The sequence below is a fragment of the Callorhinchus milii genome, unplaced genomic scaffold (genome assembly GCF_018977255.1).
Source record: "Callorhinchus milii isolate IMCB2004 unplaced genomic scaffold, IMCB_Cmil_1.0 Scaffold3, whole genome shotgun sequence".
NCBI classification, from domain to species: domain Eukaryota; kingdom Metazoa; phylum Chordata; class Chondrichthyes; order Chimaeriformes; family Callorhinchidae; genus Callorhinchus; species Callorhinchus milii.
The window spans coordinates 70,935,490-70,960,336 of record NW_024704744.1 but is presented as its reverse complement, the minus strand read 5'-3'; the positions used below and the strand labels follow the sequence as shown (position 1 = coordinate 70,960,336).

General features: G+C 43.2%; 1 protein-coding gene across 6 annotated transcripts in view; it reads left to right on the top strand.

Moving 5' to 3' along the window:
• syne1b (spectrin repeat containing, nuclear envelope 1b) overlaps positions 1–24,847 on the top strand; it is a 233,595-nt gene that overhangs the window by 136,893 nt on the left and 71,855 nt on the right. For all 6 annotated transcript variants that reach the window (XM_007894396.2, XM_042332964.1, XM_042332961.1 and 3 more), the window contains 17 exons: positions 2,388–2,510; positions 2,860–3,042; positions 3,797–3,940; positions 7,266–7,460; positions 8,259–8,402; positions 12,496–12,669; positions 13,794–13,955; positions 14,921–15,115; positions 15,967–16,140; positions 18,609–18,803; positions 20,173–20,307; positions 21,345–21,469; positions 21,715–21,877; positions 22,230–22,367; positions 22,464–22,619; positions 23,429–23,638; positions 24,671–24,772. In XM_007894396.2, the coding sequence (XP_007892587.2) occupies positions 2,388–2,510; positions 2,860–3,042; positions 3,797–3,940; positions 7,266–7,460; positions 8,259–8,402; positions 12,496–12,669; positions 13,794–13,955; positions 14,921–15,115; positions 15,967–16,140; positions 18,609–18,803; positions 20,173–20,307; positions 21,345–21,469; positions 21,715–21,877; positions 22,230–22,367; positions 22,464–22,619; positions 23,429–23,638; positions 24,671–24,772 (2,718 nt within the window). The remainder of the gene's footprint in view (positions 1–2,387; positions 2,511–2,859; positions 3,043–3,796; positions 3,941–7,265; positions 7,461–8,258; positions 8,403–12,495; positions 12,670–13,793; positions 13,956–14,920; positions 15,116–15,966; positions 16,141–18,608; positions 18,804–20,172; positions 20,308–21,344; positions 21,470–21,714; positions 21,878–22,229; positions 22,368–22,463; positions 22,620–23,428; positions 23,639–24,670; positions 24,773–24,847) is intronic.

Genomic DNA, 24,847 nt, shown 5'->3' with positions numbered 1-24,847 from the left:
CTTTGTATTGTTGCCTTCAGATTACAGAGAGTTGATGGAGCAAGACTGAGCACTGGGAGTGGGAGGGGGTACAGTTCACTAGGATTGAGATGCATAAGAGCTGATCATTGAATCCTTTGGCGGACACGTTTCCATTCTGCAGCTCTTTTCCTCCCCTTTCTGTATCGTCTCTTTGTCTGTATTGAAGTCGAATGTAATTTGTAAATCCCCATGGTCTTATCAGTGTTATCTTTTCGGGGACGAATATACATCTATTAGGCTATTGGAGCTCTTAATTTTAAGATGACGTCTCCTTTTTTCGATCCCTCTGCAAGAGAGAAGAGTTATTCACCATCTAGTTCATCAATTCCTGTTTTTATTTTAAACAACTCAGTCAGCCCACAACTCAACCTCCTCAGGTCTGATCTGCTTTGACTTCTCACACACCCTCAATTGATTCCCTCTTGAATTTGTTGACACAATCAGCCTGCACCACCTCCCTGGATTGTCTATTCCACGTATTCATTGCACTCTACATCAAACAGAGTCTAAACTGTTTGTTCACCTTCCCTCTCCTGTGCTTGAACCTATCCTTTATCTTCACTCAGCAGCTGGACATTTAACTAAGGCCTCAGTTAATATTTTGCAATACATTTTCACAATGCGATTTTAGGGATGGGGTTTTCTGTGAATTCTCTCCCTTCCTCCTCCCTTGAAGAAGCTGACCCTCAAGGTTGAGTTCCACTGGAGCTGCCAGCTCTTCAGGTCCTTGGTCAAGTGACCATTGTATGTGAACCTGGAGTGAGTGTCGGCAAGTTGCTCGATTGTGTGATGAACTGTGATCAGCAGAACCGATGATCTTATTCTTACTTGACACGTGCACATATACATATATTGTACGCTAAATTTTATTTCAAGCTTCTCGTTGCTTCTTCAGTGCAGGTGTACACAAACACATACACATTTCTTTGTCGAGAGCAAACTTTGGCGGTTTTGTTTAATCCTAATACAGGGAAGTTAAAGGCAATTGTAACTGCTGCCCTGGCTAAACTCAGCATAGAACGAGGATCAAACCTGCCACCTTCTGGTTTGTATGGGGAATGCTCATCATTTGATTTCACACAAAATCATTTTCAGAAACTTTAATCACAGCTCGGTTTCTCTACAGTTTACCATTATTTCAGGAATGAATTATAAGTGTTCCCTCCCCACCCACCACCACCAAAATTCACCTGCATTTTTCACTTTCTCTGCAAAAAAATTGTGCACCTAATATGTACCTAGCTTTTTGGTTCCTTTTTCAATGTAAAGTAGTGTGTTTTATATATGAAATATGACAGTAAAACATGAATCTGTGTGGAACAGCAGGAATTTCATGTACCTGATCAGAGTTGAGATACGTATGTTCAGCTAGGTTTGATAAGACATCAGTAATCTTCATCCTTTATGTTTTAAACACGTAATTGCTTTTTAACATCCACCTGAACAGGCAAGCAGGACCTCAGTTTAACGTCTCATCTGAAAATATAGCAGTCAGAATAATAATAATAAGAATAATAATCCTTGCATTTGATATAGCGCTTTTCACGTCAGAAGGACGTCCCAAAGGGCTTCACAGAACACACTGTAAAGTGAATTGACTGTATACTTGTGGGTGAACGCGGCAGCCAATTGCGCACAGCAATGTCCCACAAACAGTCGTAGATTGAAAATGACCAATTTATTATTGTTTTTGGTTTTGGAGGGATTATTATTAGGCTCTGTGTGGAGTAAGGAAACTTGCCCAAGGTTTCGCCCTCTGCCTGGAATTGAACTCAGGTCTCTCGCTTGCAAAGTGAGTGCTCTAACCACTGAGCTACAGGACTCCACTGCTGAGATTATTGTGTTTTATTGTATTAGGTATATTCCATTGGTTATGGGGATAGTGTAAGGTATTGGGATGAGAAGAGATAGCCCAGTGGAAGAGGCTCAGTGGGCTAGAAGGTCTCTTTCTATGATGTGCTTCCAAGCACTCTGGGACGCAAGTTGTTATTGTTTCAATTAATCATGCCACAACAACAACAAGAAGATTACATTTGTATAGCACCTTTCACGTCGGGAGGACGTCCCAAGGCGCTGGACAGTGTACAGCATTTCAGACCCGAGCTGCGGTCGGGGGGGGGGGTGGGAGAAGGGAGGGGAGGGGAAGGGGGGTGACCGATGGCATGGTCAAAGAGGAGGGTTTTGAGGCCGGACTTGAAGGAGTCTAAGGAGGGCTTATTATTACAATTGTATTACAATTAGGAGATAAAGAATGGCAGGATGACATTGTAAAGTTACTAAAACTAGAGTTACTCTAGATCGCAATAGTCAGAGACCAACACTAATAGATAGGAAAATTTAACATGAATGTTCTATGTGTCTCCCAGGATATGGAAAAGTTTGAAACAGAAGTGAGGAGACTACAAGTGGTGGTGAAGCAGGCCCAAGTCTCTCTCACCTCCCCTGAGCTAACTCGACTGAGCCTCAAGGAACAATTACCTCAACGACAGGTACTGTATATCTTTGCTAAGTCACGAGAAAAGGTGCGATATTTGATACTGCAGAAATCAACAAGGTTGTTCACCTTGATCACATTGTCTCGGAGTGACATTGAGGGCCTGCTGACCTGACTCACAGACATGTTTGGTTAACTGAAGCTGCATTTAGTGCAGAGATCATGTTGTTAAGAGAATAATAATAATCCTTGCACTTGATATAGCGCCTTATCGCATCATTGAGATGTCTCAAAAGCGCTTAACAGAATATATTGTAAAGTGAATTAACTGTATATTTTGTAGGCAAAACACTTGTAACATCTCATCTCAAATGCCTGAATGTTTATGTTTCTCTTCCTGGCAGCGGTTGTTGGCCAACATGGAGGGATTCAAGCAGAGGGTCCAGGCGGTGCAGAGATGTCAGGCTGCCCTGCGAATTCCAGAGGAAGTAGTTACACATCTTCCCATCTGCCACATCGCATTGCGGCTACAGGATGAAGCAAGTCGCCTTCAGCACACTGCCATCCAGCAGTGTAACATCGTGCAGGTAAGAGTGGCCCCATTCTGTACCCCAAAATCTCTGACAGGATTAGGCTCGGCTGTGATACATACCCCTGTGATGGGATATGCTCTTTGGACACAGTGAACAAGGAGTCAATAAAAATCCTGAATATTGAATACCCTCTTCATATTAAAATTATAATACTGAGCTGCTACGAAGGTGCTCCCTATGAAGCCGTGATATAAGTCGGGATGGTTACACCAGATGTGTGGGTACTTAGAAGCCCGATTACCTTCGTAAAATATCTACATGCGAACCAGGCACTGCTCACAGGTGATTGTTGGTAATTTTCTTAGAGCCTTTTAACAATTTTTTTTAACTTCCTTTGAACCGTAAGGTTCACACAATTGGGGGATGCACCTTAAACTGCTTTGTATGAAGTCAGGAGAGAGGAGGAGGCTTGGGGCAGACAGACACTGGACATGGCAAAATTGCTTCCAATTCAAGCAGGTCTCCCTTTATTCTGCGAGAATATTAAGGTGTACAGGGAAAGAGCAGGGAATTGGAATGAGATTGGAATGCTTATCTCTCCCAAGGCTCAGCATAAGCTTGATGGGCTTCATGGATGGCCTTCTCTTGTGCTGTAATTTAAATTTATCAGAGACTATCCAGGCAAAAAAGCATGCTTGATATGCTCGGTGTCCGATGCGATGGATTTAAAGGAGGCCCTTGTTTTTCATGGAGAACGAAGGCTTGTGAAATAGGAATTGTTTATATTGGTTGTGATGCGTTTTTGCAGGAGGCTGTGGTGCAGTATGAACAGTACGAGCAGGAGATGCAGCACTTGCAGCAGCTGATCGAGAGAGCTCACTGCCAGATCCAGGAACACACAGTCGCTACCAGCAACATCCAGCAGCTACAGGCTCAGATCTCACGGCACGAGGTACACCAGCAATCCTTATTTTCATAGAACCATAGAATTATACAGCACAGGAGGAGACCAATCGGCCCATCGAGTCTGTGCCGGCTCTTTGAAAAGAGCTATCCAATTCAATCCCATTCCCCACTCTCTCCCGATAGCCCTGCAAACTTGTCCTCCCCAAATAATCATCTACCCCTCTCTTAAAAGTTGTTATCAAATCGGCTGCCACCACCCTTTCATCCTTTAAAGTGTTTTTTCCCCCTACACACACTCCACACTTTTAATCTTCCTTTGTGAGTTGATATCAGTCGCTTACTCGCTCTGATCCACCCCATCTCCCTTTGCTGATTGCTACCTCCTCCCAGTCACTTTTTAGTCTCTCCCCATCACTCTTAACTGTGACTATTTCTTCCTCCGCTCCCTTGCCCATCCACGTCTCTGGAATCTGTGTCTCCACTCGTGTGTTCCTACCTCCTCCTGCCCTCGCTAAGCTCCAGTTGCCATCCAGTTACTCGCTAAACTTCTCCCAGGACACTGTTTCTCAGTGGCTTGGCCATTTCCAAATGTTTCACAAGTAATTATTGTCAAGTGTAGTGACTGATTCTTATGTGCAAACATGTCAGTCATTTTTCGCCAGCAAGGCTCCACAAACAGTCATGAAGCAGATGGCCAATTTGTCTGCAGGCTAAGACACTGGATGAAACTCTTTCTCTCTCTTTGAATCCACTAGAATGGGCAGAACTCAAAGTATGTTAAAAGTACGGAATGTGGAAAAGGTTATTACAATATGATCAAATTTACTGAGCCTTTCTGATACTTGCCGAAACCCATTACCATGCTTAAGAGTATCCAAACCAAGTTGAAGTTTCCCACCTACACATAGAAATCCCAGAGATAGTTTGTTGGAATGGCTCAGTCATGAACAACAGCTGTTGGAGCAAAGTGTTGGGCGGACGGTGTGTGAATCTGTTGCCTGGCACGTGTTGCCATCTGCTGGAGAGAAGGTGAAAGAGAAAATGTCACACAAATTGATATTGAATTCTACTCCCAAAGTGACCTAAATCAGTCTAGTGTTCATGTTTATTTGCTGAATTACAGTTTGAGGCACAGGGTGGCCTGTCTGCTTAAATTTATGAAGTCAGGCCAATGTGATTCATACGTCTGGCTATTATTTTCCATGTCTTATTATTGCAGTTGTGTCACTATTAATAGCACAGAAGGCATTACGGTGGGGTACCTTTGCAAGTATTAGGAGGTTTGAGTAAATATCAAGCAGACAAATATTACTAAACACATGCTATTTGATGGTGATCATTAGTCCACCTTGACCCTTAATTTTCAGCATACCCACTTATGTAAAGAAAGTTAATCTTTTCTATTTAAAATATAGATAAGAAGATCGTGCGTTCAAGCTGCATGCAAGGACTTGAGCTCATAGTTTAGGCTGACACTCCAGTGAAGTGTTGGAAGAGCGCTGCATTGTTAGAGGTGCTGGTTTATAACACCATTGAGGTCCCATCTCCCTCTTCAGTTGGACATTAAAGATCTTGTGACATTGGTCAAAAAGAAGTTTCTCTTTTTGATTAAACCAACAGTCCTAATTGTTCATTTACTTCATGGCTGTATTTGTGGGACTTTGCTGTGTAAAAGCTTGTTGCCACATTTGTCTACAAGAAATAGTCACGACATAGGACAGTATGGAGAGTTTTAAGACATGGCATTTCAGGTGCTACAAAAATGCACTGTATTTTTCCCCTTCTGTACACTGGATGTTCAGTCCGGCTCAATCTGATCCCGCTTTTATATTCTGAGTTTGCACGTTTGTCTGACAATTTTTTTCCCTGTCGCTGCACTTACAGAAACTTTATCAGTCGGATCACCTGCTCCCTTCAGCGATTTTCCTCCGTCTCTAGGAGAAAAAGTCACGGGACTGTAGTGAGAGGATGGGATGGTGTTTGTGTCTGTGTTCCTGGAGTGAGAGGATGGGATAATAATAATAATCCTTGCATTTGATATAGCACTGTATGACATCTTCGAGACATTTCAAAACACTTTACAGAATAGGGATGGCATTTGTGTTCTGGGCTGGAGTAAGAGGGAGGATGGCATGTGTGCCTGGAAAGATATGATGTCGCTGGAGAGTTTTGCCTTGATGTCAGATGATTTTTTACCATCGCCGCTCCCAAAATAAAATTGGGTGCGTCTGCCTGCTATTATTTCCTTAGCGGCGATCAGGAAAATAATTGTGTTGCCCAATGGCTTTGGTGTCATTTCGCCATTTCGGTGATGGTGGGACATATTTCTGTGTAAAAGTCTGGCTCTCCCCCTCTGGGGAATTGTAGATGCAAAGCGAAAGAGACGGGCACAGGGGAAGCAGTACTGGGCTGTCAGTGTCTCCTGCTTGGCATCGCAGTCAGTGCTGCAGGAGCTGGAAAATAAAAGCGTTATCAAATAACTATTAAAAAAAATTGCATCCATTTGGGATTCTTCAAATGATGATTTTTGTAGAAAATAAGGAGAATCAATTAGTATGATTGAAATAATCTGCGCGGTGAAGCGTTGTTAGCGAGACACTGGGTGAGAGAGAGAGAGAGAGAGATTAAATTGGACAAGAGCCGGAATGCTTCAGTTAATTGATGTGTTACAGGCAGACACTGTCCCCTTTAATAGGGACACTGAAGGAAACGTTGCATTCAATAACATAAACAGAAGGCCACATTAATGTTGCCCGAATGCTAATCAATTTACATCAATTCACTATGCGGGACAGGAGAAATGATTTCAGACCACCATCTGGGGAAGGCTTGTAAACCGAGTGAGGCAGGGTTTACAGGTCGAGTCATCACATGACCTGGTTATTTCAGGCTGGACCATCTGTGATCAGCTGATTTGTTTCATTCGCTGGAGATTATTGCCTTTCCTGGAGGAGAGAAAGGAATTGCAGGACGGGTGGTGGTGGTGGGGGGGGGGAGAGTATTGAGCTGTATGGTGTGAGTGTTCTGTACATGACTGAGAAAGCTACAGGGTTGATTCTTTAAATCTAAATTTTTGGAAGGGTTGGGGGTAGGGGGCTGCTGAAGGAGCTCATTTCCTGTTTGTGCAGTGTGCAAGAGACAGACACTCTGTGGGTTTGTGCTCTCTCACTGTTGAACATCCTGCCAATAAGCCGTAGATTCGGTCATGGACTAGATTGCTCATTCATTGGCTGCTCTCCGAGACTGATGAGAGCAGAGAGAGCAGTTTGAATGCCTTGTCTGAGATGAAATGGGAGCAGTGCCTCTTTTGAATTTCTCTTCCCTCCCATCTTCCTCCACCCCCTTTTTCCTTCCTCAAAATGCTTTAACAGGAATTCGCCCAGAAGATCAAAAGCTACCAGGAGCAGATAGCTGCGCTGAATTCCAAGTGTAAGATGCTGACGGTGAAAGCGAAACATGCCACTATGCTGCTGACGGTGTCTGAGGTTGAAGGGCTTTCTGAAGGGATGGAGGAGCTGGAGGGTGAGCTCCTCCCCTCACACTCAGCTCACCCCTCCGTGGTGATGGTAAGATTTTAGTGCTTTCTGATTTACTGCACTGCTGGAAGGGAGAACAATAAATCACTTCCTTTCAGCTCTAAGAAACCTGCTCACTGGATTATGCCTCTTGCTCATTGTAGTTAACCTCTTCACTCCTGTTTTTTTCCCCCCCTCCAGGAGTATGCATTATTGACAGATCCTTATTTGATTCACTGAGGAGGAAGAGTTAATTGCAGGGTTATGCACTCCGTGGAAATTTTTATTGGAAAATGGTTTCTGTGGAGACAGAGAGGGTTCAAATAATTCTGTACAGAGGGGTCTAATGTGTGAGTTTGTTCACCATGTTAGAGGTCATTTCAGGTGTCCTTAATGATCTTATTAAGCAATGGTTCTGTATTTCCCTGAGTTACTTTGTTATATATATAATTCAAGGCACCTGTGTTTCCCTCTCTATACATGGTGTACACAACTCGCAAATCAAATGGTTGTGAACATATGGAATGCTTTGCCACAAATGCCTATTGAATTTGAGCCCCTGACTTGAAATTGAATACTTCTAAGCAAATTGGATAAAAACTTGTGGCAAAATAATACTGAAGTGCCTGAGAAAGAGCAGGAAATGAAATTCAAGTAAAAAGCTCCAGTGGGGGAGCTAGCACTAGCACAGACACGATAAGCCAAATGACCCCCCTGTGCTGTAAACTTCCTAAGATTTGTAATGTTTTAATGATTTGTGCTTTTTGTGATTCTCTAAACTGTTTGTTGTCCCGATCTCTCTTTATTTACTTGTCTTCTCTCTGGCTTGGCTTTGTTTTCCTGTGTCAGATGACAGCTGGCCGCTGTCACACACTCCTCTCACCTGTCACAGAGGAGTCTGGGGAAGAGGGGACCAACAGTGAGCTTTCCTCTCCTGATGCCTGTCGTTCTCCCTCACCTGTGGCTAATAGTGATGTTTCTGTTGCTGCTCAGGTACTGCTTTTCAGTCAATCCTTTCTGCTGATGGCATGCATTTTGTACTTAGATATCGCATTATTCTTGTGCATCTTGGCAATCATAGCATTGCTCATTGAAAGAATGTCATCCTATAAAACCTACAGTAAAAGATACAGTACAGACTTTAAAGTGCATGAGATCTATAAATGGTTAAATTTACGGATGTATGTTGGACTCTGAGCTAATACCAATTCAAGGTTTTGAGTGGCAAAACACAAGTCATTGATGAACCCTCAAATAAGTCTGCGGTTTGTCTCCTGGCTGTGATCCTTTGTGTGATATAATAGGTATAATGCTGGCAATGTCGGTCCAGTGTGTTTCTACTGATAAAAATACAAGTTGTGACCTGACTGCATAAAGGTGGAGGCTGCCTGTACTGAGAATAATGAGACTGCAATTGCAATTGCACCAAAACAATGACTGCGCAAGAGATTTGGGGGTTCCAACTTGCAGCAATATTTCAACACCCACTGTCTAATAATAGTTGTGAAAAATATACAGGGAAAGAAGGACCCTTCTTTGTTATATATATATATATATATAACAAAATGATGAATGCTTATGAAATCCCAGGTTGATTGATTGGTTGCTTGCACATCTCATTCATTATTTGGTTCATTATACACAAGGTACTTTATTCTGGTTTCTGCTTGTTATGTGCTGGTATGAGGTGGCAACACGGTGAGAAGCTGTGAGTAATGAAGAACGATAGCTGTGCAATAACAAAGGGCCCAACAGCACAAAGCCTGACTGCAGAAGTGCAAGGCAACCTGCAACACAGACATGTAGCTGACAGACCTATCATTTACATGTAGGGCATGAAATATCTCAAGCAAAGTTCTTAAAGGAATGAATGGGAGCAGTGACTGTAAAATGCAGAAATAATTTCTCAAGGGGAAACAATTCCTGAGCGGGTATTGCAGGAACGTAGGCTTCATTCCATTGTGCACTTTGAATCACACAACAATTTTCATATTGTATTTTGGTTTTTGAAGATAAAGTTGGTCAGAATCGTTGTGCATTTGTAGAGGACATATTACCACAGACGCATGCAGTCACAAACAATGCAGTCACTGTCTGCCTAACCTTCAGTTTTGACCTGAGGTGCTGCATTAAATGTCTCCCAACGATAAATATTTTGGTTGTGCCAATCCAACTAATGACAAACTTTAATGATCTAATAGACAGTTTTTGCTTTGTGATTGAAGAATGTGTGTGAGGAGATAATTAATGCAGCACTTGGGTCAAAAGTTGGAGTGACATGGATAATGGGTAATATTGAAGTGCTCTATGAATACACAATTCCTACCAAGGTATAAATATACTGTACATGAGAGAGAGATGCATGTCCCTCCACATCGCCCTCTCCCTTGCCTCCATCGAAACCCGTCTCAAGACTCTCCTCTTCGACCGTGCCTTTGGTCACTCTCCTACCCTCCACCCCACCTGATCCCAACCACCAGCTTGGGTGCAGATCCCTGACTGTCCAGCACCTTGGGACGTCCTCCTAACGTGAAAGGCGCTATGGAAATGTAATTTATTGTTCCCCGCATATGCAGGAAAAAACCTCAACTCTTGACAGAATAATTCTTTGAATTAACTAGAGTTCTGAGTGCTCAATTGATGAAATGGAATGTCTACAATGCAACTGTGCCATCCGTTCCTGGTATAAATCTCAGATATGTTTGCTGAAGTTAGCCAGGGCAACAGTTGGAAACCACTCTTGGCCTCAGCGACCCTGAGGTTTTTTCAATTGACCAATACAGATTTGCTTTATTTGGGAGAAATAGGGGAGGGTGGGGGGGCGAGACGAGCAAGAGAGTTTCAATGCTTTAATGTTGGGAGGGGAATATTTGGAATCCAGACCTGTAGGAGAGGAGGGAAACAGAGTGTCTCTCAAAAATTCTGGTTATGTCCCTGTTTATTATGAATTGTAACATCATCAACCACTGTATGAAACCACTCAAAGATATATTGCAACAAACATGAAACATTAAAAGTACTGAATGGTAAAACATTTGAACATTCTACAGCCTGGATCAGTTGGATGGTCAAAACACAATTCATGCAGAGAATTGCTGGAATATTGAATGCTTTGCCATAAGTGAGAAACTACGCCACTGCGTGGGAAGGGCACAAAATAAATGCAAATTGTTGTTGGTGTATTGAGGCTGAGATCATAGCAACATTTCAAAGAAGATTGGATATTTAAAATTTGATGAGGAAAATTAATACAGTATTAAACAGAGCCTTACGAAGGTTCAAGCCTTGTATTGGGAATGGCCTCCTACTATGCTGTATTTTGTGACTAAACTGTAAAAACTAGTATTATAGCCCTGTTAAAATGTATTCTATGTTAAATCTTGAATGCATCCCCTGGATCTACCTGGAGTGTAGGTTCATTTAGCTGGTAGTTGTCCATTCTGCAGTCAAATCAATAGATCTCACTTGGTGGCTGTGAGAGATTGTGACAATGAATGATACAGAGAATGACCAGAGCTTGAGAGTGGGTGGAACATGCTTACTCTGCAGCCCTGTGCTTCTACTCCTGGGCCATATTTATACTGCACCACAAGGAATCAAACTGCTTCTGAAACTAGTTTAGGCATAGAGTCTCAGTGAGATTCCCACTGGCTCAACCCAATCTTGTACTGCAGTTTCTGAATCCAGATTTGTACTTCGAATCGCTGCCAGTTCTGTGCTAAAAAATAAACGCGGTGTTAATTGGTGGGTTGGTATCCTTTTGCTGTTGGATTGTTGCAATGATGTGGCCTTTGGAATCATTGGTGCAGACTGGATATGCAGGCTTCTCTACCTCAGGCTCAGGCTCGATAAAACTTGCTCAATACCAGCAATCAGCAATGTACTGAGTTTTGAGTCCTACTATGCTGAGTGACTGTAACGTGTGGCATGCAACATGGCAATGTTGTATAAAACTGCAGTGACTGGGGCTATTCTCCAGGTGCATGTCTACCAGGGCTGCGAGCTTGCTCCTATAGAGGTGGAGTCCTGTAGCTCAGTGGGAGCACTTGCCTTGCAAGTGAGAGAACTGGGTTTGATTCCCAGTAGGTCGAAACTTTGGGCAAGTTTCCTTACTCCACACGCCTGATAATAATCCCTCAAGAAAAAAAAATTAGTCACTTCAATCCATGACTGTTTGTGGGACACTGCTGTGCGCAATTGGCTGCCGCGTTTTGCCCACAAATATACAGTCAATTCACTTTACAGTACAATAGAATACAAAATTACATTTGTATAGCGCCTTTCATGTTGGGTTTTTGAGAGGAGGGCGAGGGGGGACGTTGGCAAGAAATAGGAGCTGCCTGGGACCATGATATTCCCCAAATTACACACGGTTGTAATTCAGTTACTTGTTACTTCAAATTCATTGAGTTTTTGGCAACACAGTTAATTTATTAGTAAATATTGTTTACACACACACACCAGAACCCTAGCAGACAGGAAGTAAAAGAAGTATAAGCCAATTTGAAATGAATATGCATCCCTATGCTTCAATGTGTCAAGTGCAAAATTTAATAAGGACATATGCTGGGCATTAGTTAATTTTAATTAGTTAATTAGTTAATGTTAAACAGTATATCGTGTGAAGTGCTTTGAGACGTCCAGAAGACATGAAAAGCGCAATATCAAATGCAAGGATTATTTTTCCAGCGCCTTGGGACGTCCTCCTGACGTGAAAGGAGCTATAATATTGTTGATGTTGGTTGAGTTTGGTTGATCCGTCCAATGCATGGGTTGGCGTATTTGCAGCAGAAACATCACGCTCACATGGCATTGCTGTGACATGGTTTATAATGGTAGTTGTGAACCTAGATTGGAGAATGGAAGGACCGGAGCCACCCCTTGTGCAAGTCGTTTGTCATCAGTTTGATCTTGTTGCTTTTACACTGAACCAGTAGATAACTCCAGTAGGGAGAGGGTATGGCATAGGGAACCATGAGCAGAAAGAGACCTTATGTCCTGAACTTTCTATGAATGGTGTTATGGGAGATGCCTCGTGAAAGATAATGCCTTCAAGAAATAAGAAAGTGCTCATCTGTGTTTGCAGGATAACGCTTATTGTCGGGCATTGTCCACTGAGGAGCTGCAGACAACAGCTACAGACACTCATGAGGTCTTGAGTGCAGGGCCGCTGGAGGAACTGTTTGAGCCGGGGCTGGGGGAGACTGCCACCTCAAAGATCGACGATCTGCAGCGCTCCTGGGAAACACTGAAGAATGTGGTAAGTTTTGACACCAACCTTCTTTTCCTACCTTCTGTTACTTGCTCCTATTTCATTTCCTGGCCAAGAGAGTAGGTATCGCTCCCTCTCTCTCTCCCCTCCCACCTCCCTGTTTCCCTGGCAGGGATCAACTAATTCAGCCCAGACCAAGGATTGACCAGAAGACCTCCTGGAATTAAATGTCACAGTACGACATCCTTTCCCACTGAGCTATAACAAAAAATCAGAACCTCATTGTATGAGGAATTGCAGTTAAAAGCCAAGGTCCAGCTGATGGGAGCATTTGAAGTGCCCACTGAAGCTAACAGTCTATTAGGTCACAGTGTTGAAATTGGTGCCTTTATGTTTTTTTGAGTGGAAGTTGGTAACAGTGTGTTTCTGCATTATTACTGTTAGTTATTATTTTGCATTATTATTTAAGTTAAACCAAATTTGTGCTGTTGTAAGTCTGATTACTTGACGAGTTATCAGTTTCAGTTAAGATGCTTTCTAGTGGAAAGACTGTCCTTCTTAGCTTTCAATACTGATCATCAGGGATCATTCTTTTCATTGAACTCCTGCTATTGGTGCCAGTAGATTCTGTTTTTAGCAAGGACCATTTTTACTTATTAGGTATACTGTGCGGCAGGATGTTCCCATCTGGTTTGTTGACCAGGTCTCTGGTGTTCATCCTCACTGTGTTTGCATTTGGTGGGTCTTGCTCTCAGTATAATTGCTTTTACAGTCACACAGGCTGGTGTTTCTTAAAAATGTTTAAATATTTTATTTGTTTTGCGTCCTCGAGAAGACAACATTTCATTGAGCAATACAGAGCAAAGTGGGTGAAATGGATTAGCCACAACCAGTGAATTTGTGCCAATTCATTTTATCTTCATGTACTTAGATATATGTTTATCTATTGCTTTGCCCTTCATGCTCGTTCCAAGTTGCATGAATTGATGTGCTTGTGGTTATTGGCTTTGGTCGAAATCTTTAAATTATTTCTCTGTTTGAAATCCCACCACTAAACTAAGTTTGTGTGCCCTTTGAAATGCTCTTTTTATCTAAAAGGCACTACTCAGCATAATTGCAAGTTGTCGAAAATATTTTTTGCACTGAAGATTTTCTTTTTTTGCATGTTTCAGATCAGTGAGAAGCAACGCACTCTTTATGAAGCCCTTGAACGACAACAAAAATACCAGGACTCCGTTCAGTCGGTTTCCACAAAGATGGAGTCTATCGAGAGGAAGCTGGGTGAAGCATTAGTTACAGACAGCAGTCCTGAGAGTCAGCTAGAGGCACACCAGGTAGGTCACCGATCCAGAATGGTGCCTGCTCTGGATTTGGATATCAGCATAGTTTATTGATTCCTTTTTAACAAGGAATTGAAATATATAAACACAATATTGAGGTGATTTACTAAGAAATTTGATTTGGCGTTTTTTTTAATTGGTTGCTTTGACCCTTGGAAAACAAATATTATGTACAGTATGGGCCCTTTATCATTCGCATTTAAGAACTAATTGAAGTGTGGACCCCACTCACTGAGGATGCTCACAACTGGCTTTGTGCATGTTCAGCAAAGTGACATTGACAGTGACCTGTTAACTTGGAAGTTGGCTGCTTTTCTTTTCCTTGCTTTTGCTTTGCTTTTCTTTGAGTGAGGGAAGTGGCCGGCACATAGGGAAGGAAATGGCTGGCCATGCACATGAGCAGTGAAACTCTTTGATGAGATAATCTCGCGAGAGAATCTCATAAGAGAATCCAGTAAGAAAATCTCATTGAAATTTCACTGATCCCCCACATTATAACAGGGTCCTCTGTAATAATAATAATCCTTGGATTTTATATAAGCGTCTTATTATGTCTTCAAGACGTCTCAAAGCACTTCACAGAATATACTAATTGGGTTAGGGTTGTATATTTTGTGGGTGAAACGCGGCAGCCAATTGCGCACAGCAGTGTCTCACAAACAGTCATAAATTGAGTGACCAATATATTATTATTTTTTTGAAGGAATTATTACCCCCCAAAAAGCGATCCGCCAATCGACTAACAACCAGGTTCCTACTTACTGCTAGGTAAACAGAGACGTGTGGAGTAAGGAAACTTGCCCAACATTTCGCCCTGCTGGGAATCAAACCCAGGTCTCTCGCTTGTGAGGCGAGCGCTCTAACCACTGAACTACACGACTCCACAGATCTGTAATCTGTTAAACTGAATTCCAATTGTTATGAGTCTGATTAAAAGGATAAATGTTTGTGTTGCCCAGGCCTTGATGGATGAGATTGTGACGCTGCAGGATGAGATCAATGAGCTCCAGATTTGCTTTGCTGAAGAGCTGGTGTCGGACACGCTGGACACGGAGACGTCCGAGCAGCTGGCCATGCAGTCCACACTCACCGTACTCGCAGAGAGAATGGCCACCATCAAGATGAAAGCCTTGGGAAAGAGACAACTCTTAGAGGTACATTTGACAAGACAACATTTCATTGAGGGGTACAGACCAAAGTGGACCAGGGTTAGCCAGTTGATGGACTTTTAGTTTGTGCCTTTAGTCAATTCGCTAGGTTGTTTGAAAATTGACACCCATTAAATAAACATCAATATTGAAAGTGAAGTGTTAGATTAGTCTGATCTGTAGAATGGCACCTTTGGTGGGAATCCTGATGTTTGTGTCATGTCACAATTTATGCTACAGCATTGCCCTATAACAAACAGGCACTGCCTCCACATTCAGAGATGAGTTCTGCAGCTTGGGGGCAGCAAAACGAAAAGATATGGGCTGTGGGTGCCTCTGCCTGCCGTTCCTTCTGGAACGTTAGATCTGTACAGATCTTCCCCCCCCACACAGTAGACAAGGTCAGCGGCTAGAACAGGAAGTGGTTTTCCCAGTTTGGAAATGTTGGCATAGGTTCATATACAGTTCTGTCCATCCGGTAGCCAGTGCTTTGGACTCTGCCCTACAGTGTAAATAGGGTGAATCTACAGCACAATGTCAGGCCTTGCAAAGAAACTTCTATTTACCCTGACCCACCTCACTGTAGATATGTCACTGATATATGCATTGTATCAATATCAGGGACAGCATGTACAATCACTCTCGAGTACAGCACTGCATCAGTCACTCTTGAGTGCTCTATTTGTGCATTACATGCAGGCTAGCGTTCAAGAAGATGGAACAAAAGTGGCAGTGAGACAATAACGTTCAGGACACAGCTTTAGCTTGCTGCTTCAACTCTTAGAAAGTGGGCCTTTCTTTTGTGTCTCAGCACCTGCTTTGTTGGCCATTCAAGTAACAATGTTTTGGCATTTTAGGAGAAACTGAATGAACTGGTTGAGGAAGAGCGTCAGGAACAAGCCCTGCAGCAGTACTGCACTGAGGCCGAGGAGCTCAACAATTGGCTTTTAATTACAAAGGCTACGTTGGACACTACTCTAAGAGCTACTGAGGAGCAAATGGAAATGGAGGAGCAGCTCATTGATTGTCAGGTAATATATAGAGCTCAAAGGCCAGAATTTGATAAATGACTATATTGTTCCAAATGGTTAGATGTGTTGTGCTTTAGATACTGTATTATTACCTATGAACTTTCAACGTAGCTCAGTTGGCAGTACTCACCTCTGTAGGTTAAAGACCAGTGTTGGGTCTTGAGCTCATTGCCCAGGCTAACCCTTAGTTCAGTATTGGGTTGTCAGAGGTGCTGCCCTTTGAGCGAGATGCTAAACTAAGTTCATGTTAAACTTTTCTTAGATGTACGTTAATGGGACGTCCTCCCGACGTGAAAAGCGCTATATCAAATGCAAGGATTATTATTATTATTATTAATGATCACGTAGATCTAAGGATTTATGATCTAAGGACTTAGATTCATAAGAACATAAGAAATAGGAGCAGGAGTAGGCCATTCGGCCCCTCAAGCCTGCCCCACCATTTAATAAGATCACGGCTGATCTTCTAACCTAGTTCCATTTACCTGCCCTATCCCCATATCCCTTAATCCCTTTAGTTTTTAAAAATCTATCGATCCCAGTCTTGAATATGTTCAATGAACATTCCTCCCAGTGTCCTGGCCAACAACCTCCAGATTAATCGGGCACTCATCTCATGACTGTTTGTGGAACTTACTGGCTCAACTGGCTGCCTTGTTTGGCTGCACAAAAATTGCTACGTATTGTGTATACAATTTAATTGACAGTGAAATGTTTGGGACCGTTTACAGTGACTATTACCACTTGAGTCAAGATAAGCTGCCAGGCAGACTATTCTCATCCTCTGCTCCCATTTCTAATTTGCTCTTCTAGCCAAAGGGTTTTACCTGATCGACTGCTGCTGTCCTCTTTCGGAAAAGAAAATATTCCTTGCGTTTGATATTTTGCCCTTCATGCCAGGAGGATGTCTCAAAGCGCTTCACAATATAATTGTAACATGTAGTAACTATGAATTTTTTAGGCAAAACTGTGTGCCAGTTTCCACACAGCAGTGAGACACAAATGGCCATAAAGTGAATGACTAAATGAAATGTTCAACAAAAAATCTGTGCTTAGGTCTAGAGGGTGCTCACCCATTTATATACTTTGATACCTGTAGTACCAAAGGAATGAGATAGATGAGAGAACAAGCTCTGATTGGGCAGGTGGTGGGAGCACTGAGTGTGTCAGGAACAAGCGCAGGATGGTTTCTCCTCAGCAGAATTGCCCTGCTGGATATAGTGAGAAGCTCAAGTGAACAATGTCTGATCCCAGAGCCACATCACAGCTTCATGCTTTGACCAACACAAATTAGAGAGGTGCCCATTCAATTGTCAACTCGCTTGACTGAGCAATGAGTGAACGCATCTGGCATGTTTGTTTGTGTTCTTACTTTGTTACATCTCATTTGCCCGCATGAGCTCAGAATGCTGGACATTCTTCAAGGCTTTACGCAGCTCCGAACGGTTGCTGTGGTGGAGTCGGGGGAGATTAAGCTGCTTTGTGATTAGTCTGGAAAAAGGCAATGAAGCTCCGTTGCAGGAATAAAAAATTACACTTGACAGGTGTTTGTTCTTTTCGGCTGAACTCTATTGCACCACGTGAACGGTTTGTGTTTAAGGCTTTTGACAATGATTAGTAAATGGCATAAATACTATATATCCACGACTGAACTGTCACTGAAATTCTGAAAGTTGCCTGGTAGAAATGTTTTTTGTTTGCGACCGCAAGTCTTTTCTTTAGTTGCCTGTTCTGTCTGGTCACAGCAAAACTGAGCTAGACAATGCAACAACAACAACAACTTGCGCTTATATAGCGCCCTCCACAGAGAGGTAGCGTCTCAGAGCGCTTAACAGTGGCGGAGCCTAACTCCGAGCCGGGGGTGGGGGGAAGGTGGCCGTAAGCACGGTCGAAGAGGAAGATGTTCAGGCGGGACTTGAAGAAAGGGGGCGAGGTGGAGGTATTTAGGGAGTGTTCCAGAGTTTTAGGGCATAGTGGCTGAAAGCGTGACCTCCGATGATGGGGTGGAGGCTGCGAGGGATGAGCAGGAGGCCTGTGCCAGTCGAGCGGAGACGCCAGCTGGGGGAATGCGGAGGTCGGAGAGACCTGAGAGAACCCAGAAACTGGTACTGTGGAAGGTTGAAGATGATCTGAAGTTCTCCCACTATCCCTGGCTCAGCATCAGGAGTGTGGCTAGCCAGCCCTCCCTAGAAACAGTTGCAACTCCATGAAACAAAGCCAAAAATGTAGAGCACGGGTTTTTCCGAAGCGTGTGATACTTTGTAAAACAAAAGTGCTACCATGTTTTGCCTTGTGAAGTAACATTGTGTGCAAAATAATTAGAGTTGCAAAATAGTTGGTATCCAAAGCACTGAATGTCAGTCAACCAAACTAACCTTGACCCTGGGAAAAGTGAGAGGCGCACGGCTCTTCACTGACTGCGTGTCTGGGCTGTTCGAGTTTGTCTGATTTGCTTTCTGCTGATGCAGAACATGCTGGGGGAGATTGAGCAGAAGGTGATGACCATCTCGGAGCTCTCCGTGCACAGTGAGAGCCTGCTGCTGATGGAAGGGAAACCCCGCACCAGAGAGGACGCTGAGCACCTGACGGAAAAACTTCGCAACCTAAAGGGAAGCCTTGTTGAGCTGCAGAAAATGTTACAGGAAAAACGCATCAATATCCAGGTCAGAGTTTCTTCCCGTTTCCATATTAACTGTCGTTACCCTAGGCTATAACTAAACCTGTACAAGGTGTAAAACTGCTATGCATCAGAAAAAAACTAGAGTGCATATAAAATTCTCCGAGGCCTTGTTCCTCCCTACCTCTGTGACCTTCCTAACCCCTACCAACCTGTCCACTACCCACGCTCAGCGGACTCCGGCCTGCTTCATGTCCCCTGCCTTGACCGTCCCACCATTGGCGGTTGGGAAGGCCTTCAGCCTCTTTGCTCCCAACCCCTGGAACTCCATCCCACAGTTCCGCTGCCTAGCCCCCTCCCTTGCCTCCTTCTAGACATGTGCAACCTATTTTGATCTATTATGATCAATTATGAAAGTCTGCAAATATCACTTCTTCCCTCCACAGCCATTTTTTTAAAAAAAAAGCCTCAATAAGGAAACTGGTAGTACATCATGTACTAATGTTGGCTTCTGACATCATGTACTAATGTTGGCTTTTGACCTCGTTGGGGAATATGGCAGTGCCATGTAAGGGACTAACACAGCGTTAACAAAGGAAGGGCGCACTGGGCTCCAGTTAACAATGTTTGCAAGCCAGATTCGATAGTGTCTTGACTTGCAGTTCTCAACTCTCCAATCCTGTGTATTTTATACTTATCGAACACTGACAAAATTCAGATCAGGCATTCGAACATTTTTTGCCTTTTCCCATTTTAACTTGCCGGCTTCATGGAATCTAGCAAAATGTAATAGCTTCCAGTTTTAATGCAAGGGAAATCAAAATTAGTACAATGATGTTGGTTCAGGAATATCACGAGTTCCACTCGAGTTTGTGCTGTGGGGCCATTGTTTGGAACCCAGCGAGTGTTGTGTGGAATATTGTGGGGACATAACCTTTTGGTGCTGCAAAAACACTGTGTTGTGACAAGCTGGGGTATGGATTTACTCTCTTAGCATTTTTAACTGTGCTGAATATAAGAAATTTTCAGTAGTCTGGTTTTTATGTGAGTTCTTTTAAGAAATGTAGAAAACCAGCTTCAAAGTTGAGGTTGAATTCAACAATTTGCTAATTTCTGCACACTCTGAAGTCATAAGAAAATGGAGTAAACCGAGACCTAGATGGAATTTCTCTCCCTTAGCTACATTATGTTGAATGTTGCACGGGCTCATTGCGTGTTTGGGGAAGATACCAAGAGATTTCAAGAACACTGGTCATTCTGGGAATGTGGAGTGGGCCCTGCTTTTGCAGGAAGACTGGGACATAGCACTGCAAGGAAAAATACAGAACACAGGGTATTGCAAAATAATGTCTTTGACTTTCACATTTGGTGTAAATGGAATTAAAATAAACGAGCTTTGTTCTGATTTCACACAGCATGGCATGGTGCAAGAGAAAGAGGATACGGAAAGTGATTCCACCTTCCACACGAGCCCCAGCCTTCATGAATGGCTGGTACAGGCTCGGTCTACTCGCTGCCAACACCAACAGGATAGCTTGCAGAGACAGAAGGCAAGTGGTGGTGTGGTCATTCAGTCCGTTCATACATAAAAATGATATTGCACTGCACTTATGGCGTTTAGATTGTGACATAAAACTTGTGATCTGGGCTTGTGTGATGTGCAGATTAGTTCAGTGGCTGAATGTACTGTATAGTGTAGTACTGAGCTGTACATGTCAAGAAGGTCTTTCCTAAGTTCAACTGCTGATTTTTGTTGAATTCTTATTCCTTTCCGCTTGCTTATGCCTGTGGAACTCCTCCCTCCATAGGTTGCAGATCATCCAGAACTCTGTAGCCCTCTCCCGCACCAAACTCCGTGACCCTATCCTTGCCCGACTCCACTGGCTTCCCATCACAAGAGGATATATTCAAGATCCTGGTCCTTACCTTCAAAGCCCTCCATGGCCTTGCTCCCACCCTACCTCTGCAACCTCCTAACTCCCTCCAAACCTGCCCGCAACCGCCGTTCAGCGGGCTCTGGCCTGCTTCATGTCCCCCGCCTCGCCCGCCCCACCAGAGTGCCGTTTAGTCACTCTGCCCCCAACCTCTGGAATTCCATCTTGCAGTCCCTCCACCTCGCCCCCTCCGATGCCTCCTTCAACACCCATCTCAAGACCCTCCTCTTCGACTGTGCCTTTGATCACCCTTCTTCTCCCTCTGCCCTCCACCCTCCCCGATCCCGACCCCCAGCTCGGGTACGAAACACTGATCCAGTGCGTTAGGATGTCTTCCCGATGTGAAAGGTTCTATACAAATGTAATTTTGTTGTTGTTGAAACATAAATGTTAGAATCTCAACCTGTATTGGCAGTATAGTTTGAATTTAACCGATAAGAACAATGGCAAGGCCCCTTTCCAGGCTCCATTGAGAAGACAGACATAGGCATAATATCACACATAAGATACCTGCCAGTGTATTGTTGCAATGGGCTAACCAGAGGGATTGGAGTACATAAGATTCATAAAGTCTATGCACTGGGATATAAATTCAGCTGTGTTGAATAGGGTAGCTTACATTAAACTTGCACTTTCTCTGGACTTGCCTTCAGGAGCTGGAGGAGCAGCTTGCAGAACAAAAAGACCTGATACGATCTGTTGCAAGCAGTGGAGAGAAACTTCTGACCCAACAAACCAGTGCCGAGTTCATTGGTGATGAGCAGAAGTCACCAATCAAGTGAGCACTTGTGTTACTAGTGAAAACATTTTATTGCTCAGTGAAAATATAATTGCTCTTCAGTATTTTGCACCAGTGTGTATCAGTGTGTACCCATAATTTATAATCTCACTGCTGTCCACTCTGAAAGGTTTACGAATGCAAGGATTCCTAGTGAATCGGGAGTGGATTTTTGCTGGTTCTCAGTCTTTGCTGAGCTTGGTACAGACGTGACATCAGTACTGATTATAGTTTTTTTTTATCAGCAATGTTGCCCAGCCTGAAATTGTATCACAGGAGCTTGGTTTCGAGGGCCACAAAGTTTCTGCATTGCATCAGATGAGAGCGAAATGGCAAAAGCTCCAGAAAGAGATTTACGGCAAAGAGAAAATGTTTAAAGCTTCTTTGGAGAGGGATCAGGACCAACAGGTAAGAAGTACCAGATTTAATTTATTCTTCATCAATAGTGCAATTAATTCATAAGCTCCAGCATCCCCTCTGCGGACCTGGAGCTTTGGCTCTTGCCACCCTGCAGTTAATACTCTCTGGGATAGGGTGCGAGGTAGAGGTGCATTCCATTCCAGACACAGGGAACCTTTAATGAGGAAGTGGCATACATGTGTGGAACTCAGGGCCTGGTTTGGATATTCTCATACATGGCGATGGATTTCAGTATGTGTCAGACACCTGGCTGGCCAAACAAAAATAACCATTATTCGGAGAAAAAAAATGGAAAAAAATTGCCTGACTTGTTGTTTTTCTCTCTTTGGTCTTATGGCAGGTTTATGGGAGGTCCACTGGTGTAGCGAGCAGCTTGGCATTGTTTAAAGGAGAAGCCCACACCCTGGACAAATCTGTGCAGGCAGTTAAGTCTCTGTTTGGTGGGATGAGTCAAGCAATTGAAGATGTTTCAACTCGGGTACAGTAAACATTTTTGCTGACAGAATTTTTTTTCTGATTTCACATTGGTGATCAAAACTGCAAAATGTTCCAACGTTTGCAAACCTGTCAACAGGGTGAAGATGCTGAGGAACAAAGCCTTTACCTGGAGCAGAAGCTATACAGTGTTGTTTCAGCAGCTTCCCACTGGCTGGATGGTGTTGAAGATCACTTGCTTGCCAGTGCAAGTTTCTTACCTGAAAAGATGGAAGTGCACCTGTATTACCAAGAGGTATGGATGTGTACGAGGGTTATTTGTAGAAACTGAACTTGCAGTTGACTACATTTTGCAATGCAGTGCAAGAGAGCCAGTCACATAGTGTGATTAGACTTCATGTCAGTCACTTTACTCAGTTGGTAACACTCTCACCTCTGACTCAGAAGATTGTGCCCTCACGTGAAGTCATAATCCAGGCTGTTTGCTCCAGTGAAGTATTTGGGATGTATTGCATTGTTGGAAGTACTGACCTTCAAATGAGAGATTGAAACAAGGCACCCATCTGCCTGATCAAATGGACATTAAAGATCCCATGACAGCATTCAAAAACCGAAGGAAGTTTTTCCTCGTATCCTGGCCTGTAATCCTCCAGATTAATTGATCCTTCACTTCATAGCTTTGTGGGATATTGCTAAGTTCAAATTAACTACAGCATTTGATTGCAGTACAATAAAACAAACATATACAAAGAACCTTTCATGTTGCCACAAATGTTCAGGGCCTACACTTGATAGTAGTTGTTGTGAAGAGAATTATGGCATTTCAACATAATAAGCGCTATAAGTAAGGATTATTGTTAGTGTAACTGCACCAAAGAGTGATTGAACCTGAGGTTATACATGTAATTTTACAATGCTAAGTACCCAATCTCAGCAAGGTAATCATGGAAGACTTGTGGAACAAAGATGATGATGAAAAGAAAAAGATGACCTGGGTTGGATATCTTGGCAGCAAATGGTTGAGAATACGTTATCTGTTCCTCGCCTCTCGTGAACAGAAAAACATGAAAATAATTTGACGATTTTTTTTAAAATCCTTGCCAGAGTCTTGCCAAAGATATCGAAGAAGTGACTAAAGAATTGGACACGAAAACAAATGCCTTCCTCAGTGTCCTACCCGAGACCAGCAGAAATCAGGATGTTATTGAAGAGACCCTGAACTGCATGCAGGAGCGATTGAGTGTGCTAGAAACAGCAGTGAAACAGCGCTGTGAGCAAATGAAGGATCGACTGCAGGAGCTGATGGAGTATCAGGTACGTAGCTTTGGCACCTCAGCAACTGTGTCTCTTTTGGGTTTTCACCATGCTGGTCTCTCGATCTCTTATCAGCCACTGAGCTTATCAGCTGCTCTTAATCATGTAGAAGTTGCAGGACTCTTCCATTTATTTAATTTGCAACCTAGATTTGCATTTTCTGGTGTTCTGTTATAAAATTCTGTTATGAATTTCCATGGAGTTCAGGTTCCTCATTGCTATTCTGGCTGATGCTCTTTGCTCTTCAAACAGCACAGACCAATGTCAGAACTCAGTCAGTGGAGATTATCTCAGCTTGTGAATGAACATATGGGGATAGACTTCTATGTGTGGGCACACGATTTGTAGTGTGTAAAGAAACAGTGTTGAGAGTGCTTTGTGGTGGTATGAAAGGCCCATGTGTGGGTGGGGGGCAGTTTGCAGTGTGGGGAGGGTTCTAAATGAGGTGGGAAGAAGCTGTATGTGAGTGGGCACTTTTAATTTTGAGGGGAAATACAGAAGGTACTGTTATAAGATCCTACTTTTAAGGCAGGTTTAGAAAGTGGGTGCCCCGTGTTCAGTCCGGTGTGCCGGCCTGCCTCCCGTGCGCTTTTTTTAAAAAAAAGTCTGACTTCCAGGTCATCAGATCGCTGCTGAGGTCACCTCCTGTGTGCTGAACATGGAAGATTTGTGCAGGAAGCACTTATGTATAGAACACATACAGGAAATGATGTTGGAACCCTACAATGCAGAAGTCGGCTATTTTTAACAGGGGAAGCAGGCATTCATGCAGAGTGAAGTCACTCGTCATATGATTGTGCCCTGTTATAAGGCAGGTTGGAATCTTATGGACATCATCTCCACAAGCCTTTTAACAGGGTTCTACTGAAAATTGTGGAAAGTGAACAGCAGATTAGCTCTGCGCTTGGTACTTTGGTACTTATACCCAGCACTGGTGAATTTATTTACTGCCTTCTCACACAAACACAAGCATACATGGGAATCTTACAGGGCCTTTATTAATCTCTCCTGTTTTTCTCACTCTGCTCACAGACTGAACTGAAGCTGCTGTTTACCTCCTTAGCTGATTATAAATATATTATTCTACAAAAACTAGCTGATGCTTTGGAGCGCCCTGTTACAGAGCAACTGCAGGTAAAAAAAAACCATTGTTGTGTCCATTTGAAAACTGCTGAAATTCTTCAAGTGAAAACCCAGTTTAAATTGTTC